Below are 21436 nucleotides of genomic sequence, written 5' to 3' on the forward strand. Positions count from 1 at the left end.
TTGTTCACAGTTTATCACACTTATGAAGCCCCCCCAGGGTTGGGCAATATACAACCTGCATATCTGTACACGGCAGCCTGGCCCATATTTAAGGGGAATTTTCAAAGATTTCACAAGATGTATCCTTTGCTCTCACAACATCCACCTGTAGGATCAAGTTGGGTGGTGTGGTATCACTAGTTTATAGTTGGGGTAAAAGGCACACAGTTAGTAAGCCAGAAGTGGGGCTAAAGCTCTCGACGTTCAGACTGGAGCTGTGAAGGACCGAGTCATCATGTCTCTGCTTGGTACCAGGTCAAAGGCAAGTTTAGGACTTCAGGATTTCCAGAGGCCTCCCAGAGATCACCAGGAAAAAGTCCTAATAGAAATTACTACTTCTATAACAAAATTACAGGTGGCAATAGGCTGGCTAATAATGCATTACATGCATGTAAAACTATGTATGTTAAATGTTTCAAAAATAAAGAGCAAAACAAACACGAGTCTGACCACCAGGTTAATAGCTGAGGTCTTTATTTCAATTTCTATATACAGTAAAAGTGCTGCTGAGAATCTGCAGCGACCAGACAGAACATAAATTTAAATCTCTCTCAACAATTAGCAGCTTAAGATCTATCAACTACAGTGTTAACGTTCACACGTTCACAAGTGTCATTTCTTTACGTTTCAATTCGTGCAAGTGAGTTTTTATTCTTACACACTTTGATAAAACACACTTACAGTCTAGTAGTCAATCCCTACTGAGGATATCACCTAGCATACACGACATACAGACAGTAATGTTAACGCTTAGAGCCACATTCAAAATCCCAGGTTTCATTTGGGGTTGGGGTGTGGGAACCATAATTTTGCCTGTGTCAGATTACAATAATGTTTGGTTTTGTTTTAGATGCATATTTTCCAAAGCTGAAAGACAGCTCCTCATTGGAACTCTCTCAGAACTCAGCATTTTCTTCTGACTGTACCTTAAAGGAACATGAAATCAGAAACAAAACCAAATGCAGTGAAGACCACGTGAAAATATGCTCATTATTTGGACATGGCTAGTGAGGAAGGCTCGCTCCCAATATTTGTCTTGGCATCAGACTTTTACTCCATTTAGAACAGGGGAGAAAGAAGACCCTAGTCAGTGAAGTTTAAAATTTAACCTACTTTTGCTTCTTAAGGAGCCAGTAGAGTGGAAAGCCTTCCTTACTAGGACATACTGAGTATACCAAGGAATGGAAATTGGAGCAGAGAGAAGTACCCTTCAATTATCATAAACAATGTAAAATGCGCATTCTACAACCTGAACAGTCACCCAGGCCAACACAGCCAGCTTCACTCACCCAGGCTAGGGGCATGGAAAAATAATCCAGGAATGTTTCATTTTAAAGGGAATGAATATAGTTTTCTTTTCTTTTCTTTTTTTAGAGGAGCATTCAAATGAGGCGAAGTTTCCACCCAGAACAACTGTTAAGCCATTAAAGCAAGGTTATAGAAGAGCTATGAAAAGACAAAAGAACCCAAGAACAACCGCAATGAAAGAAACTCAGAAGTAACAGGATGGGCAGCAAAAGGTACAGGAAAGAATGAAAACAGATGCATGGTTACAAACAGCATTAAATGCACACAACTTCTGGGTCTGGTGAATAATTAAGGGACAAGAAGGCTAGAAAGCCATTACTGCACCTGATCTGCACTGAAGGTCCTTCCTAAGACACTCTGAGAAAGGAAGACAGAAAGTTAGCATGGGACTGTTTGGCTGGAGCGCAGGGAGCTTTCTACAGGTGAAAACCTTCCTTTGATAGAAACCGTTCCAGGGCAAATGGGAACAGTTTCAATCCATCTATCAAAGTGACTTTCAGTGCCCACAAAACTTAAGTCTTCAGGCAGTTTAGGGGACTCAAAGGTTCTAGCTTAGAAAAACTGGTGGATTGCGACTAGGGCATCTTTTAAATAACTTTGTGGGGGCTCTCTACTCTGAGCAATTATACTAAAGCAGAAAGTTAGGAGAAACTGTTAGTTCAAAAAGTTCATAGTATCCTTTGGCACTCCTGCCTAAAAAGTCACTGCGATATTTTTAGGCAAAGTTAACATTTTAATATATATAGGCTTGGGGACAATTTGTTTTTGGCATGAACATGAATTGGTTCTAATTTTTTTTTTAAAGAAAAAATCACCCTTGTGGCCCTACTCTGGGTGCTAGTTTTGAGGGGGCAACAGAGCTAGCAGGTGTACTACAATCAGCTGAGGTTGGGGTGAAGACTGGGGTACCTGAGTTAAAATGTCAAAGTAGTTATGGAAACAACATGCTGGCTCTGAGAAATCCAGCTTGTCAAAGCAAAAGGAGGCTGGCACCGTTAGGTAAACTGTCCTTTCAGACAGGCAGGTCAATGCTAATCTAGTTCTGAAGGAATTTCCTGGTAAGGGGTGGAAACAGGCAAAGCATACTTTGTTACTCTTTTCAGGGCATCTTATATGCACTTGGTTGCACAGAATGAGACCAAGAGGGAACAGCATTTGTGAACATACTACAAATAATATGGAAAATTAACCAAGCTCTCTAGATAAACTCTAAATGTTCAAGTTCCACCAGGATGATGGAACTGGTTATGGGATGGGGGAAAGCAGCTCAGTTCATTTTTTTTAAACCATCTAGATAAGTCCACTGAGCATAATTAGGTTAGGTTAACAAGTCAGTTTACATTATAGGAAGCTGGCAACATTTCACACCCAAAACTTGGGTCCTTCTAACCCGACATTTCCTTCACTGCTCTTTAGGAGAATCACCTTTGGTTGATTCTCTTAGGCAGACAGAATAAAGCTTTGAAATTAAGAATGCTGGGGCCAAAATGAAGACAGAAGACTCCACATCATCACTTTGGTTTCAGTAATTAGGGGTGTTAACAAAATAAATTAAGGAAACACAAGGACTTATTTATGACTCTTATAGTCTCAACTTTTCCTAAAGACAATCCCAGCCCAAGATCACTGGGTGAACATTTTCTTGGGGCAAAAAAAACCCAAAAAAATCCCTATCCTACTACACTGGTTTGTGGAAACAGCCTCCTCCTCTCCTTGCACAACCCTTTCCTCTCCAACTAAGCTAAACCCATAAAACGGGGGCGTAGGGACATCGGGACACCAAAAGCAGCAGCAGCAGCCAGAGGGAGTTTAAACTGCATCTCAAAACAAGGGCGGCAGAGGGCAGCATTTACAGCAAGACTTTCTTACTCAAACTTTCAAGACAAGAGGGAGCAGCACACTTAAATATCCACACATTTCTTCATTTAAAAACATCACTTCTTTATTTCAAAGGAAAAATAAAAGACCCTCCCAACCCTGTCCAAAAAAACCCAATAATAATAATAACAATAATAAAAAATCCTATTAGAAACCATAAGGAAGCACTGAGAGTTTGAGTATTACATTCTTCAAGTATGCTGTTCGGATTTTTAATTTTTAGGTTGGTACCTATACACATATTAAAAAAACCTTAAAAGTGCGGCCAACAGATTTTGCTTAAAATTAAGTATTTGGAGGGCTACTTAAAAATACTGTAGTAGGACTGTGCAGTGATCCTTTGGGGGATGATGCTTTCACTTCTGTATCCTAGTAAAGGTTAAGGGGCAGGTTCAAAAGTGATCATATTTCCAGGGTTAGCGTAAGTGGCCAACTTGGGTGAGAAAGCCAGGGAGATCCATGTGTTCTTCCACGGACAACGAAAATCCACCCCGAATCCAAAAATTCAGACATGGAATGTGGTAGGATTTCACAGTAAAGTTAGTCTGGGATGGGGAGAGGTGATGAGCCCAAGGCAGGGTGTTAGGTTTAACTGGTTTGCCCTAATTAGGTTTTCGCATATTTTTAGTGGGTTTTAGTGCAGTCCTTCAAGCCACAATTTAGATTGCCCTTCGGTGTGCTCCAGATTGTTGGTTCATATTAAAGGACTGTTTAAGATTTGCATCCCAAGGAAAACCATGCTACATAAAAATGATCCAAGATTTTCGCCCAAAAAACTTCTTGGATAAAATCTAAAAAATACTATTGCAATTGCGTCTCTTGAAGAAAAAAACATTATTCTAAATGTAAACAGATTCACTCAACTCTTTTGTTGTTGTAGAAAACTTCAGAGTAGGTAAGTTGCTGTCTAACTCTCTGCTGCATGCACTTGCCAGAGTGTAGGGAACAATACCTTCTGTGCCAGCATCATCTAGGGGATGAAAAGAACCGTTCCACATAGCTGAAGAGGGCGTCCCAGTGCTTCCAGAGAAAGGCAATGAAAACCACAAGGAATAAAGTGCTGAACGTCCTGTTGCGAGTCTTCATGAGGGGAACCACACAGTTGGCTACAGTGGAGACAAAGACCAAAAGGACTGCCATGACAGCCAGGAGGATGTTGATGAGTTTGCCCAGAAGGTTCCGGGCAGTGGCATTCTCCAGCCCTTCTAGCTGCACCACCTGCTGCTGCTGCTGCTGCAGCTCCATCTTGGAGATGCGCGTCTGGCATGCCTCCAGGGCCTCCTGTGGGCCAGAACAGGGAAGAGTTAAGCCTTCTGCTCACAAGTACTCTGAGATGCTGACATGCCTCCTGGGCAAGCCAGATGCATCTTGAGCAATGCCAATGATTTTATAAATATGCTGAAGCCTTGAATGAATATAAAAGTCTAGATGTATAACTCACTATTCAAGTGACTATTATTCCCCCAAATTGCCCTCCATTGCATTTCAGTGGGATGAGTCACAGGAAGCAGTGGCCACACTTAACATTTATTTAGTCTAGAACATTTTAATGACAAGACCACAAATATATGCTCTTTTTTCATTGAAAATTAATCTAAGTTGCACAGAATATATTTGTTCAACATAAAAAAGTTCAAATAGGATAATCTCTCCTGACATTTCCTTCAATTCCAATCCCTGTCCCTGAGGCAATACTGTTTGTGTTCACCCTTTTATCTGTGTTTAAGTGTATACATATATGTGTCAAGGAAAATATATGGAATTTTAAATTTTATTTCCTATCTGTAAACTAAAAATAAAATCCTAAGCCCCCCAGCCGAATGAACGGACTCCCTCTTGGCCAAAGTGGACCCCAAAGAAACTTGAAAAAGTGAGTTCTTGGCAATGATGGGAACGAGGCTGGACATGCCTCATTACATCCCCTCCCTTTTTGAGTTGCAGCACAAATGACCAACATTAATGTTAAAATAGAGATCATAAGACTGATAGAATGGACTCTTTGTGGCAGTAAGACATCAAATTATAAACAAGACCTAAGGCCATGCCAGACAAGGGTTAAATCTCACCCTACAAACCATAAAATCTCATCAGTTTTTTGTTTTTTTTTTTTGAGACGGAGTCTCGCTCTGTCGCCCAGGCTGGAGTGCAGTGGTGCGATCTCTGCTCACTGCAAGCTCCGCTTCCTCCTGAGTTCATGCCATTCTCCTGCCTCAGCCTCCCGAGAAGCTGGGACTACAGACGCCCACCACCACGCCGGGCTAATTCTTTTTTGTATTTTTAGTAGAGACGGGGTTTCACCGTGTTTGCCAGGATGGTCTGGATCTCCTGACCTTGTGATCCTCCTGCCTTGGCCTCCCAAAGTGCTGGGATTACAGGCGTGAGCCACTGCGCCAGGCCATCTCATCAGTTTTTAAAAAAATTAACTGGTATTAATGTGGCTTTCTTTCCAACCTGACTCGGGTATAGCATCACATGACAGACACCAGACCCCGTTAACTTAGGCATTCCTTTGTACTGACTTCAAGTCTTTACACAAAGCTTAACTCTTTCAACCAACTGCCAACTAAAAAATTCCTAAAACCCACTATGACTTATTAGCCCCTACTTAGAGATGGCTCACCTTTTTGGGCCAAACCAATGTATAGTTTCCATGTATTGATTTAGGATTTTACTTACAATTCCTGTCTCTCTGAAATGTACAAAGCTAAACTAACCCAACTGCTTCGGGCATATTTTCTCAGGACCTCTTGAGACTGTGTTCCCTAGGCCATGGTTACTCATATCGGCTCAGAATAAACCTCTTTAAAATATTTTACAGGGTTTGGCTTTTCCAAACATGGAATAGTATCATACTATAGGAATCGATTCACAACTTGTTTTTTTTCATTCAACAGTGGGTCCTGGTGATCTCTCCATGTCAATACACAGAATCTACCTCATTTTTTTTAACTGCTGCAGAGCATTTTATAGTATGGCTAGGCTATGTTATAATAGATGCAGCTAGTTCCCTCTTGGGGATTTTTAGGTTGTTTTCAACTTTTCCACTATAACAATGATGCAGTGAACATTCTTTGAACATGCTTCCTTATACACACTACCTGGTGTTTTTTAAGTCAAGTCAATCCCTGACATCAGTGGAAAGGGATCTCCGATCTGCCTTCTTAAGGGCACACTCTCCTTTAGGTTGATCCTCTGTAAAGAGGACACTATGCCCACACACTAGACCAAACATTAAAAGTGTCTGTTTTTGCTATTTTTTTTGAGATGGAGTCTCGCTCTGTCGCCCAGGCTAGAGTACAGTGGCACGATGTCAGCTCACTGCCAGCTCCACCTCCCGGGTTCACACCATTCTCCTGCCTCAGCCTCGTGAGTAGCTGGGACTACAGGTGCCCGCCAACACGCCTGGCTAATTTTTGTATTTTTAGTAGAGACGAGGTTTCACCATGTTAGCCAGGATGGTCTCGATCTCCTGACCTCGTGATCTGCCCGCCTCGGCCTCCCAAAGTGCTGGGATTACAGGCGTTAGCCGCCGCTCCTGGCCTGTTCTTGCTATTTTTTAACTTTATATTGTTTAATTTAAAAACCTGTATTACCAAGACCTGATTGTATATTCTGTATCTCTCTCAACTACTAAAAAGTACTTGAAAATAGTGTAAAATACTAATACATTAATGAAACGTTATTAGTAATGCAATAGTGACATAAAGTGTTAATACATTAATGATTCTAATGTTTAGAATCACCAGTAACTAATAACAACTTGTCTTGTAACATATGCAATTAGAATAAAGCTTCCATTTAACATATGCCTAATTCCCAATTAAAAAAAAAAAAAGTGTCTGTTCTCCTCAAGGCCATGGCCTTCACCCATGAGTTTAAATTAATTCCAAAGTATTCAAGGGATAGAACCTATTTCCCTAGCTATGGTCAGATATCCTCCAAAGTTGGTTGGAGCCATGAGTTTTTCTGGTCTTGGTTTCAATGGATCCTGGTTTCCTGGGATTTGAGGTAAGGCTTGGGTAACTTCAGACTGAAGCCAACTACAGACAGACAATGGATGCTGTCCAGTCCAGAAGGATCTTACGGAAAAAATAATTAAAACATAAGCAGGGCCTGAAGAAGACGGCATCCGGGTAAATGATCTAGACATTCCCTTGATTCTTTTAGGCTGTTGTAATACAAGTTTTCTAGCCCACTTCCCTTCTCTGAGACTAGCGTCTTTCAAAATGCTTTCATATGAAACCACTAAGAACTGTTCCCTTAGAAATACCTCCATATAGAAACAAGAAAAAATTAAATATTCTACTTCCTCATATAATAAAACAGATGGGCGATTAGCCTTAATTAAACATGACTGCCTCATGGGTTATTCTTGCAAACTGTCAGGCAATGTGCGTAAATGAGATCTGGATTTGGCAGCTGGAATAAAGGCCCCCTTTCCCACAGAAGAAGACAAGGGCAAAATGGCCCTAATACTTGTCAGAGCTGCTTTTAAAGCAGTAATGGACAAATAGGATTCATGTGGTTTTCCACACACTGAGACTACTGTGATCCTAAGAAACATTTCCCAAGTACCAAGCAGACATACCAACCCAAAATGGTATAAACTTTTGAGAAATGTACCTCAATCATTTTAAGAGTAAGTGTACTCTTATATAGTTGATATAAGCTTTTCTTTGTTCTCTACCTTCTCATCTTTTTTCCTTCTGCTGTTTTCCTTTTTTCTTTCTAACCCTACTGTATTTTGCATTTACACCTTTTCCTTCATACTAACCTGGATGTCCCGGGCCCGTTCATAGGACTGATATGCGATTTTTTCTTCCATGCTTGCCAGTTCCTGCTTCAAGTTCAAGATTTCATTCTGGTGGAGTTCTGTTAGGTCATTTAGCTGTTCTTCTAATCGTTCACATCTAAGGAGAAAAAAAAGGTTAGAATTTTATGCATTCTGTGAATATCCTTCCTGGCATTATTTACATCCAATCCCCAAAACCCATTCTACAAAGGAATAAAAGCACAAAGAAACTGAGTGGCCTGGGTTAACAGGGTGTGCTAGTGGGTACAGCTCTTAGTCTCTGGAAAAGATAGCTTGTCTCAAGGCCAAATCACACAGCAACACGGCTGTTCCATAATCTTTTCAATGCACAGTATTTGCAGTGATGCCAGCAGCCCTGATTAGCTTTGAGCATAACCATAATATTGAGGCAGTCGTTAGGCTACTCTGAACAACATATGGGAGAGGCAAAAGCTAGGGTACAATTAAGCAAGCCTCATGAAAAGATAACACACCAATGGAAACCAACCTTCTGGCAGTCACCAGTAGCTTATTCCAGAACTGGCCAGCTCACTCACCTGGATGTTTGTGATTCAGAGCCCTAGAATGCCAGAGCCAGAGGGGTCCATCATCCCCATGGTCAAGCACAAGTGTCTGGGACATTTCTGTCAATAAATATTTACTGAGAGCCTGCTATGTACCAGGCATATTCAAAGTACTAAGAATATTGTGGTAAGCAAGACAGAGTGCCTGCCCTCAGGAGTTTGTACTCTAAGGAGTCAGGGAGGCAAGATGATTTCCCATATGGAGAAGTAAAACAAAGAAGATCAATAGGGGTATAAGACAGAGTGCCTGAAGGCTGATGCAGCTGGAATGGTCAGGGAAGGTCTCTCCCCTATTCAATTCTATTAAACTATGAAGGCTGAAACTTGAGTGATACGAACAGAGCCTTGTTGAAATGTGGAGGGAAGAATGTCTTAAGCAGAGGAAATAGCAGGTATGAGGTTCTTAAGATGGCAATTAGCTTGGCATGTCTGAGGGTTAGAAAGTAGGTCAGTGTGGCTGGGAGAATAAAAGGGAGGTAGGGTTCCTTGGGAGTAGGAATTATTTTATTCATATTGTATCTCTAGCACTTAGGATGACATAAGGGAAGGTTTAGTAATCTACATAAAGATGGAACCTGGACAAGGCATCTAAGGAGAGGCAGGATTAGAAAAGTTTTTTTGTTTTTTTTTTGAGATGGAGTCTCACTCTTGTTGCCCAGGCTGAAGTGCAGTGGCGCAGTCTTGGCTCACTGCAACCTCCGCCTCCCGGGTTCAAGTGATTCTCTTGCCTCAGCTTCCTCAGCAGCTGGGATTACAGGCGCCCACCACCACACCCAGCTAATTTTTGTACTTTTAGTAGAGATGGGGTTTTGCCATGTTGGCCAAGCTGGTCTCAAACTCCTGACCTCAGTTGATCCGCTCGCCTTGGCTTCCCAAAGTGCTGGGATTACAGGCGTGAGCCACCATGCCCAGCCTAGAAAAGGTTTAAGGGATGAGATCAGAGATTCTAGGTGGAAAAATGAATGTGAGTAAAGGTCTGGAGAGAAATGGATGATAAATGTACAGAATAACTAGAATAGTGCATCCATGTTGGAGGAAAAAAAGGGAAATCTGGAAGATCCGAAGAGCTGGGATTCTAGAATAGATAGTAAATGAGCCCAAGGCAGACTACTGAGTAGAGGAGTCACAAGATGAACATGTGTTTTTAGGAAAACGAGTCTTCTCATAGTGGTAAAGAAGACCGACTGGGGTAAGTTGTATGTGGAGTCCCAGGAACTAAAGAGCTAAGTAAGTAGGAGACACTTTTAAAAACAATAGAAACAGAGAGTAAAAGAAAGGGAAGAATAAACATATGTCTTAGCTTCTGGTGCGTAGAATGGAAACCTCTGTCAAGCAGAGGGCAGCTGGGTAGCTCTCATCCCAACAGGGAATGTATTACCACTCAGGTAGCATTTAACACCAGCATGTGAGTCTCAAGCTTTTCGCACTAAAAGAATAAAAATGCCAGAACAAACTCACACATCTAAAACTATCTCCTTTCTCTCTTCTTTTTAATCACATCTATAATATGTAAACAAACTTTTAAGGAATATAATAAGTTTCTCTGTTTAAGGTAATTTTTATGTTGCAGCATCATAAACACTTTCCCTTCCAATAATTATGCAATAAATAATAATATCCTAAACTCCATTGCTTTTCTAAGAAACAAGGATTTTTTTTTAAAAGGCATCGTCTCACCCTTCTTACGATGTTACTAAACTCTATTTAGTTCTTCTTTATCCTTTATAGGAATCTCTATACTGCCTTCTTTTATGCTGAAACTCTTCTTGTTACTGAAGTGACTGAACAGGTTAATGAGAAAGCAGTCCTACCTTTGATGGATAACTAGGGCCAAAGTTCTCTGTGACTCTGCCTTTTCCTTTCATCTGCTGCCCAGGGTATGTACTCAGAAACAGGTCCCATCTCTAGAATTGATTTTCCACCAAAATTTAAGTTCACAAAATGCCATAAGATTTTGTTAACATATTGTCTTTTCGTGACTGTCCTATGTTAGCCCACTCTTCTGTGGTGTTTTTGGTGTTTGATAATTTCATCATTCTCTCTCTTTACCAGAAAGGGGCAGGAGACTTTTTTAAAGCCACATTCCAAAGTGCTGGTCTCTTGAGATTTAAGGGAAAGGTTATATCTGGCAGGAAATTACTCTCCTAAACTAAGGACTGTTGGGTGGCAGGGAGGGGAGCAGGGTGGTGGTCACCAGCCTACATCCTGATAAAAGCAGACACGTGGGATCTCTGCACGTGTCCCATAGGCTACCACACAACCTCTTAGCCTACAAATTTCAGGCTTCTTAGGAATCTTATTTGATATTAAACATGGTTTATACATACCAGTAGAACAGATTAAAAAATAGCAGCAGCAGCAACAGTTTAATCAGTGCCTACTATGCAAATTCACTTCAACAATCCCAAGAGGGTAGAAGGTATTATCTGCATTTTATAGATGAGGAAACAGAAGCTTAGAGAAGTTCTAAAGTGAATTGCCCAAGGGCACATAAATATTAAGTAGGGCAACAAGGATTTGAATCCAGTTTTGACTTTAAAATCCAAGTTCTTAAACTTTACAATGTGATGCCATTTTGAAACTCTAGAAACCCAGATCAACTAACTCTCCTCATAAGTAAGAAATCGGAGTCAGAGTGCTAGCGATCAAATCACTTAGCCAAAGGGAGCTGGAAAGAACTACACTGATGGTGATGGTTTGGAGTTTGATGTCAAAGTGGAGTTGATGGGAGAAAGAGGAGTGTAATAAAAAATTATGAACCTATAATTAAAAAGGTAAGAGTTGGTGAGGGCATGGAGAAATCTAAACTCTCATGTACTGCTGTTGGGAATGGAAAATGGTACAACTGCTCAGCAAAACAGTTTGGCACCTCCTCAAAAAGTTAATAGTTACCTTATGACTCAGAATTCTACCCCAGATATAACTGAAAAGAAATGAAAACTTATTTCTATACAAAAGCTTGTGCACGAATGTTCATACCAGCATTAATCATCACTGCCAAAAAGTATAAACAACCCAAATGTATATGAGTGTACAACAATATATCATCTTGGCTGTTCACAAGTCAAGTATCGATATTATGTACCCTAATCTGCTTATCACTTGCCACCTGGCAAGTTTCTGTTTACTTTCTTCCTTTCTCCTTCAATTGATGGATGCTCGCAGAAACATTAGGACATAAAACACAAATGTGAATGCAGTTTTGCTTTTCACTATATATATGCACATGAGACTCCTGATCCCTAGGCAAAACTACAAAATAGGCTGACTTATGCCTTCACTCCCCCAACATGGACTTCCTTCCTACTGCAGAAACAGTTCACAGGAGCAGGAAGGCTGTTGTGATCCTTTCCTCCTCTTTTTACCTGACGTTTTATAATATACAGACACTCTTTATGATGGGGTTACTTTCTGAAAACAGTATTTCCCATTTATGATGGGCTTAAATCAAACCATTGTTAGCCAGGGACTGTCTGTACAACAACATGTATGTCACCCTAGCAAGAATAATTCCCAGGATGGGGCCTGAGATATTCTCTAGCAGCAGCCTGTGGGCTCTGACTTGGCCTTGGCCTTATCTGCCTGGCCTTTTTTGTCCAGACCCAGTAAGAAGACAGCAGAATACAAGGCATACTTATCTTTACAAATAGCATGAGGCAAGAAAGAGGTGAAACACAGCAGACTGAACTCAAAATGATCTTTAGAGATTCAAGTGCAGCCAAGACTTTACCAGGAATTAATTCTATAGAAATAGGGAACTACTTACTACTGCTGAATTCAGGTATCAGAGGTCATGTAATGAGGGGGTAGCTTGTTCTTTGTAACTCCACAGAACTAAGGAGTAAGTCTTACAAATAGTTTGGTCTTTAGTTCAGTTTTAGAAAGAACTTTCTAATAGCGGTGTCTAACAATGAAAAAAACTATCTTAGAAAATGAGACCCTGCTACCAGAGATATTCAAAGAGAGAGGCTGCTTGTCAGGGATGTTGCAGAAATAAATCCTCTACTAAAAGAGATTTAACTAGACCTCTGAGATCTTTTCTAACGCCTAGAGCTTGATTCTTTGTAGTCAGGGAACTTGTTTTCCTTTTTTTTTTTTTTTTTTTTTTTAAAGAAATGGGGTCTTGCTCTATCACCCAGGGTGGAGTGCAGTGGTGCAATCATGGCTCACTGCAGCCTCAAATTCCTGAGCTCAAGGGATCCTCCCACCTCATCCTTCTGAGTAGCTGGGACTATTGACATGTACCACCAAGCCTCGCGCTCTCTCTCTCTCTCTCTCTCTATATATATATATATATACATATACATATATATATATATATTTTTCAGAGACAGGGTCTCACTATGTTGCCCAGGCTGGTCTTGAACTCCTGAGCTCAAGCAATCCTCCTGCCTCAGCTTCCCTAAGTGCTGAGACTACAGGTGTGGGGCACCACATCTGGCTATTTTCATCTTTCAAACTATAGATACTTTAAATGCTTGTGGTATATTTGCCTTCACAACATATTGATTTTAACAACAATAAAGGGAGGTAAGGAGGTATACAAAGTGGTAATTTAAGAGCTATGTAAAATCAGGTGTGAAATATTGGGATTAATTTGGTATGTGAGCTGGTGAGGAATATATATGAATCAGAGAGTACTTGCAAAAGTCCTCAGCACTTATTCCCAACATTTTGTTTTTTGAGACAGAGTCTCGCTCTGTGGCCCAGGCTGGAGTGCAGTGGTGCAATCTTGGCTCACTGCAATCTCTGCCTTGCAGGGTCAAGCAATTCTCTGCCTCAGCCTCCTAAGTAGCAGGGATTACAGGTGCCCGCCATCATGCCCGGCTAATTTTTTGTATTTTTAGTAGAGATGGGGTTTCACCATCTTGCCAAGGCTGGTCTTGAACTACTGACCTCGTGGTCCACCCACCTCGGCCTCCCAAATTGCTGGGATTACAGGCGTGAGTCACTGCGCCCGGCTATTCTCAACACTTTTGAACCTTACTATAAACAAATGTTTATCATAAGAAGGTAGCAAACATGTCAAAGATTCTGGAAATCATTTTCAAATTGGATTTTGGTTCATCCCATATTATGCCTAGAGGTGCTCCATCTTCACTCCTGCCATTTTGCACCTAGAAATGTTTTCATAATGCAGTTTGTACCAGCTAATGCATCTGCTCAGTCCAGGTTTTGGATTAAAATCCCAGCTCTGCAACTCACTAGCCTGGGTGACCCTTTTCATCCTCTATAAAGAGGAAATCTACCTACTCCAAAGGGCAATTGCAAAGATTAAAGGAGAAGACAGACATCAAATACCTGGCACAGAAGAGGTGCTCTGTGAGATAGATATATCACAAATATACATCTGGTTTCATTTTTCTCTTTTATGATTCTCCTAGTTCTCCCCAACAATCCCTAGTGAGGTAGTTCAGAAAGATTGCTTGCTGACTGCCACATAGTCTTACTCCACTGTTCACTGATTCCCACTTCTGACTTTTTTTCTCTAAGCCTTTTTTCTTGTTGTTTGAGACAGGGTTTTCTCTATCACCCAGGCTGGAGTGCAGTGGCGTGATCATGGTTCATTGTGGTCTCAATCTCCCAGGCTCTAGTGACCTTTCCACCTCAGCCTCCCAAGCAGCTGGGACTACAGGTATGTGCTTCCACGCCCGGTTAATTTTGTTTTTGTATTTTTTGTAGAGACAGGGTTTTGCCATGTTGCCCGGGCTGGTCTTGAATTCCTGGACTCAAGTGATCATCCCGCCTTGGGCTCCCAAAGTGTTGGGATTACAGGCATGAGCCATTGTCCATGGCCTTAAGCCTCCATTTCTTTATGTCCACTTTCTCAATTTTATATATTTTGACATTTTCACTGTTTCCAGTATATGATGTTTTTCCTATGACATCGCAGAAATGGGTTTACCGGGCACACACTCCATCCTCCTCAATCCTAGATACAAGCCTCTCTTACTTCTTATTTCATACATCTAGGCTCCTGCCATTTCCCTGGCTCAAGTTTGCCAGATAATTCAAATAGTTCCATGCACTGGCCTGTTCCAAACTTTCCTTTGTATTGGTAAAACTATCCTACCTATGTATGTGTGTGAGGAAAGGTGTCTCAAGTAATTTTTATTTTTTTATGTTAGGGATAGAGTCTCACTATGTTGTCCATGCTGGAGTGCAGTGGTTATTCAGAGGCATAATCATGGTGCACTGCAGCCTCAAACTCCTGGGCTCAAGTGATCCTCCCATCTCAGCCTCCTAAGTAGCTGGGACTACAGACCTGTGCCACTGTGCCCAGCTCAAGTAAATTTTATCTAATTTTTTCAAATCTCCAGAAAGTTATATAGAAACTGCTAATCCTCATCATGCTGTTACAGAAAATAAAGTCCTTCAGAGGTTGAACAATTTATTCACAGTTACATGGGAAATTAACAGCAAGTTCTCCTCAAGCTGAGTCTTCCCAAATAAGAAAATATAATATAACTATTGTTCCCAGAGATAACGTTTTGTTAGCAAGTAGCTAAATAGCAAAGCAGCATTTGGGTCAGTAGAATGATCTCAGCAGATGAAACAGACAAACATGGAGATCAATCTGGGCAACATAGCAAAACCCTGCCTTTACAAAAAATACAAAAATTAGCTGGGCATGGTGGCATGCACTTGCAGTCCCAGCTACTCAGGAGGCTGAGGTGGGAGGCTCACTTGATCCCGAGAGGTCAAGGCTGCAGTGAGCCGAGACTGTGTCACTGCCCTCCAGTCTGGGTGACTGAGCAAGACCCTGTCTCAAACGAACAGCAAAACCCACAAACAAAAACAGGAGGCCCAGAAGGATGCAGCGACTCCCTAGCTAGTAGTGAGGTTTAGTAAGCATCTGAACCAATTGGCTCGTGCCTGTTATTAGATCACTGTCTTTAAAAAAATTTTTCTACTGGGCAAATTGCTTGACCCCAGGAGTTTGAGACCAGCTTGGGCAACACGGTGAAACCCTGTCTCTAATAAAAATACAAAAAAAATCAGGTTGGTGTGGTGGCATGCGCCTGTAGTCCCAGCTACTCGGGAGGCTGAGTGAGAGGACTGTTTCAGCATGGAAGGCAGAGGTTGCAGTGAGCTGAGATTGTGCCACTGCACTCCAGCCTGGGTCACAGAGTAAGACCCTGTCTCAAAGAGAAGACAAAAAATTCTGTATTGTTAATCAAATGCAAATAACCAAAGGAAAAAAACACCTGTATTCTAGTTCCCACTGACTTCCCACTATCCCCATTACTAATATAATAATCTTCTTGTAATACTTTATTTTCTAGTGTTTACTTCCTTTCTAAATTCTAAAATGGAGAAACCAGGTATAAACACCTCTATCTTCTCATTAAATATTAACACCAAATCAAAGAGTGGGGGGGGGGGAAGGGAAGATATATGTTTTATAGACTTTCATATGTGAAAGTCTTGGGTTTTTTTTTAAACCAAGTACTCTGCTTTAAGGAATTTTAACCCCTTTACAGGATGCTAACTACAACTCTCCAGACACAAAGCCGCGCAGGGGAGATGGTGGGTGGGTGGGAAGTTCTTAATCATACAAGTACAGTTATGCCTCACTTAATGATGGGGACACATCTTGAGAAATGAGTTATTAGGTTATTTCATCACTGTGTGAACACCATACAGTGTACTTACACAAATCTAGATAGTACAGCCTATGATACAGTTAGGCTGTATGGTACAGTCAATTGTTCCTAGGCTACAAAGTTGTACAGCAGGTTACTGTACCATAGGCAACTGTAGACAACTGTAATACAATAGTGTTTGTGTATCTAGACATATCTAAACATAGAAAAGGCACAGTAAAAATATGGCATTACAGGCTTGGTAGTGCGTGCCTGTAATCCCAGCTGCTCGGAGGCTGAGGCACGAGAATTGCTTGAAACCGTGAGGCAGAGGTTTCAGTGAGCCGAGATTGCACCACTGCACTCCAGCCTGGGCAAGAGTGAGACTCCGTCTCAAAAAAACAAACAAAACAAAAACAGCATTATAAACTTATGAAACAACTGTCTCATATGCTGTTGATCAAAATGTCATTATTCAGCACACGTGATTTTCGCTGGTAAATGATGTTCATGCACCTCCGCTTGGATTACAAGTAGCATGAGATTAATAATCTTATTTTAAGGATTTTAACTCAAGGTCCTTCCTAAATTGTTATAACCCAAAGAAAACCTGGACACTTAAATATGGCATGAGCTTAACTATCAGCAAACAGAAAGCCTTTGCACTGTAAGATTATTTTTTCTAAAAGCAAGTATCGTATTTTGGTAGATGAAATTCATCCCCCACTGGAAGCAAAACCTGTTCTATCTACAAAGTATTAAACACATCAAGATTTTGTTGTAGTTAAATAATTCATAAATAAATACTAAACTTGAAAGTGTTTTGGGCACTAGATCAACACAGTAGTCACCTTCCTAGATCAGAGATAAGCCAGTGGCCCTTTGTGTCAAATTACTGATGAATGGGAGCCTGGGTGAGTGCACAGCCTGGGAATGCTTTGACCTAAAGCATTCCTCTTTGGGTTTGGCTCAAAAGTCTGGAGCCTCTGAGAACCAATGTGCTTCCCTAGTTCAGCAATAGGTCACTAGCGCAGGATGGCTGAAGAAACTTGTAGAGCAGGTATTGAAAGAAACAGGAAGAACCAGTCCCAGGAAAAACACCCACAGGCAACTATGGGAGAAGAACGGACTATTTCCCAAATGCATACCAGAGACCCAAAAGAGCTTCTGCCAGTGTTTAATCAGAGTAGACAGACACAGCTGGGGTAGGGAGTATGCCTTGTGGAGGGGGTTTGAATAGATTCCTAGCTGAATTGGGGAGAGTGGATTTTTTTCTCCTTACCTTTTGTTACCTTTTTTTGTGTTGAAGCCTGAGAAGAGGCTAAAAAACACTGAACTAGCCTTCAGCTGAAAAGGGGAAAAGATATCAGTCCCCCGCAATATTTCAAGGGTAGGCAATGAATTATCTTAAAGACAAGAACACAGTAAATATCTAAATAATACAGGGAATAAATAAAAACTAGAGGGGCTTTCTGGGCAACTTGCAGACTTGGTAATGACAGCTTTCTAACACTCTGGCACAACCTAGATCTTTGTATTCCCCTAGAAAAAATGGAGGAGGAGGAAGCATTTGTTGAGCTCCTACTCTAAACCAAACATCACACTAGGTACTTCCATATATGTTATCTCCTTTAATAATTTCAACAAGCATGTACAATAAATCTCATTATGTTTTTACAAAGGGAGAAACTGAGGCTCAGATGAGTTATGTAATCTACTCAGATCTGGCAAGCAAATTCAAGTTTGCCCACTCCAAGGAATTAATTAATTAATCCCCTCCATTTCTCTTTAGTGGCTAAACTGGGATGAGCTCACCTATAAATCTCTTTTATGGAAGATTGTATATGTCATAAGAATATTTCCTAATTGGGATTTTGCTTCTCTTATAAATGAAGGGCTAATTTGATTCAGTATCCTCATTTTCTATTTCAAACTTATTGTCCAAATCTAGCCTACATATCCTCTGGAGGTTCTTGGATCACTTTTCAGCTGACAGGTCTCACATGTAGAATAAAGGGGCTAAAACAGCTACCTCTGAGCATACATCTGTCTTATGTCCAATGATGGTCAAATCAACTAAAATTATATTTAAACAACCATTTGTTTAGTTAGAACTCTAATAGCCTGTGCCTAATTGGGTCAGCCTAGTTACTAACTGTTCTACTGCATGTGAAGACTGCTCAGGGTGACTGTCTCCTTCTGTATTTTTGCTCTTATGACTCAGTGCAATTTAAAATATCCCTGGGTTTAATACAAACATTCTCAGAAGCCGATTTCCAAAGGACAGTAATCCCCTTCAAATACAAGCTTTCAAAATGGCATTAATGCTCATCAACACCTGGGGGGTTTTTAGCCTGCCCTACATAACACTGCTTTATACAGGCTACAGTAGCTCAGTAGGATTCCAGGCCAGATCCCCTAAGAAAAAAACTACCAAAGAAACCAGCAAAATTCTCAATTAATGTTTTCCTAGCTGTCTCTTATTTTCAGTACATTCTGCCACAGCTGAACTTTTTCTTTCGGTAGCCCATTAATATATTTACACTCACTACAGGAACAGAACTAATCCTCAGTTTCTAGCAGCAAATTAAATACATGTAAAACCATTTTACTGTGTGGCCTGGCAAAAGTCACTTTATCTTTCTGAGCTTCAGTGTTCTCATCTGTAAATGAGATTAATCTAGATATTTAAGGGTCCCTTCTACTTCTGAAGTACTGTGAACCCAGCTGCCACTAACAAACATGGGATGAAGAAACTAACTGGACAAGAATCTGAAGTCAGCACAGGTCTCATCACTTAAAAAAATTTCTAAACTTTGTCTCCTGCCTTCCCCAAATACATGATCTCATTCATAACTGAATGCACAATGGTAAAACTCAATACCTAGTCACTAGTCAAAAGTTGAGGTGGAGTTCAGATCCAAGCTCTGCTACAATGGCTTCCTGGGCTAAGTGCAAGTGGGCAATGAAAAAATACTGTTATCAGTCATGGTTACAATTATGTGGGTGAAGACAGAGAGACTGTGCTCGCTCTATAGGCTTTGGAATTCTTCTGATTATTCCAGAGTTAAGCGGATGGTCTTGGGCAACTATCTTCACCTGGAGCTACTCACTTGGGTAGACAGCAATGGAAACACATTAAGCGAAGGACATTATTGAGAAGGGACTCTGAGAAGGGGAAATAATGACTGGAGTAGGAGTATGGATTTCCTTAAGAAGGTTTCACCTATTTGTTTACACTGCTGTAGTGGCCTAGGAAACTTTCCAGAGCTTCCATATTCATAGAATTTTTATAAAATATGTTAAAAACAGTGACTCAACTTTTAGTAAACATTTACTTCAACTTGGGATAGGCCTAATGCCCAATGCATCTAATGCTTCAGAGAGCTAGACTTTCAACCACATAGATTTCAGGATGGAGCTTTGAAAAAAAATCATCCTGGTATGAAAATAACACTGAATTTGAAGTCAGACAAAACTGGGTTTTGAATCCTGGCTTTACCACTTACTGAGTGACCTCTGGCAACTTGTAAAACCCCACTGAGCTTCAATTTCCTCATCTTTAAAATGGGAATAATACAATTTACCCATAGGGCCTACTGTGAGGATTGGCAAATGTACGTAAAGCATCTAGCACTAGGCACATCACAGGAGTTTAATACTGTTAGTGGTAGTGGACTTGTCACCATCATCATCAAATAACAAACAGCAACACTGTGCATGGCCTCCCTCTCATCAACTCAGATACTAGTAAAATAAACTAAAGGGTAGAAAAAAATGTATCTTGAGCATCCATGCATGCATTAACTGGTTCTTGGTCACAGAAGGATCTGTGAAGTCCATCCACAGCCTACTTTCTTCCTACACAAAAAGCAAAGCCTGCAACAGAGTAGAAGTAGAATTAGTAAAGAAAGGCTGCTGCCGGCAGCTCACTAACAGTGTGGAGAAGAAATGGAAAGGAGAAAAAACTATAAAAAAAGCAGACGAACTAAGAAAAGCCTAGGGCCATTTACTGTAGAGGCACATAAATGGACATCTTCAGTAACCTGAGAGTATCACTCTAAGCTGAATACTACTGTATCTAAGCTCTTTCCGTTAAGTTAGATTCAGTGTACTCTGTAAAAGAAGGCAGAGAAATTTCCCCAAAATGCTTAAAATGTGAAAAGTTTCAGTGCTTAAAATAGGTTTCTGGCTGGGCGTGGTGGCTCATGTCTGTAATCCCAGCATTTTGGTAGGCTGAAGTGGGTGGATCGCCCAAGGTCAGGAGTTTGAGACCAGCCTGGCCAACATGGTGAAACCCCCGCCTCTATTAAAAGTACAAAAAATTAGTTGAGTGTGGTGGCAGACACCTGTCCTGTAATCCCAGCTACTGGGGAGGCTAAGGCAGGAGAATCGCTTGAACCCAGGAGGCGGAGGTTGCAGCGAGGCAAGATCGTACCACTGCACTCCAGCCTGGGAAACAAGAGTGAAACTGTCTCCAAAAACAAAAAGAAAGAAAGAAAGAAAGAAAGAAAATATATTTCAAAGCCAGGCATGGTGGCATGCACCTGCAGTCCCAGCTACTAAGGAGGCTGAGGTGGAAGTATTGCTTGAGCCCAGGAGTTCAAGACCAGCAGGGCAACATAACAAGACCCTGACCCTTTTTTTTTTTTTTTTGAGACAGAGTCTTACTCTGTCACCCAGGATGGAGTGCAGTGGTGTTATCTCAGCTCACTGCAACCTCCACCTCCTGGATTCAAGCAATTCTCCTGTCTCAGCCTCCCCAGTAGCTGGGACTACAGGTGCATGCCACCATGCCTGGCTAATTTTTTTTGTATTTTTAGTAGAGACGGGGTTTCATGGTGTTAGCCAGGATGGTCTTGATCTTCTGACCTCGTGATCCACCCACCTCAGCCTCCCAAAGTGCTGGGATTACAGGCGTGAGCCACCGCGCCTGGCCAGCAAGACCCTGACTCTTAAAAAAAAAAAAAAAAAAAGACTTCAATTTGTAGAAAAATTTTATTTATGTGAAAGCATTCAAAGATCAACAAAATTTAGATGAACATGTTTACTGTATAAAGCCATATATAATGGAGGGGAAATCTCTATCTGCTTTATACAGGGAATTATTGGAACAACAAAAACAAAGTAAAATAGTTATGAATTTTCCACTCCCTTTCTTGGGGAAAAAAAGGGATTTCTTTCTTCAAGATTATGTTTTAAGGAAAAATCATTCTAAAGCTGAAATGGAAAAACAAAACAAGTCAGAT

The 21436-nt window shown here is 40.9% G+C and overlaps 1 protein-coding gene across 16 annotated transcripts in view; it reads right to left on the bottom strand.

The window, feature by feature from the left end:
- Positions 1-496: 496 nt before the first annotated feature.
- Positions 497-21436, bottom strand: part of TMCC1 (transmembrane and coiled-coil domain family 1) — a 251753-nt gene continuing 230813 nt past the window's right edge. For 14 of the 16 annotated variants that reach the window (XM_025376305.1, XM_025376311.1, XM_025376295.1 and 11 more), the window contains 2 exons: positions 8000-8135; positions 497-4506 (listed from right to left, as the gene is read on the bottom strand). In XM_025376305.1, coding sequence (XP_025232090.1) covers positions 4192-4506; positions 8000-8135 — 451 coding nt within the window. In that variant the 3' untranslated portion in view covers positions 497-4191. The remainder of the gene's footprint in view (positions 4507-7999; positions 8136-21436) is intronic. The other 2 variants (XM_025376304.1, XM_025376303.1) reach the window with 1 other exon arrangement.

This window comes from Theropithecus gelada, chromosome 2, assembly GCF_003255815.1.
Source record: "Theropithecus gelada isolate Dixy chromosome 2, Tgel_1.0, whole genome shotgun sequence".
Lineage (NCBI taxonomy): Eukaryota > Metazoa > Chordata > Mammalia > Primates > Cercopithecidae > Theropithecus > Theropithecus gelada.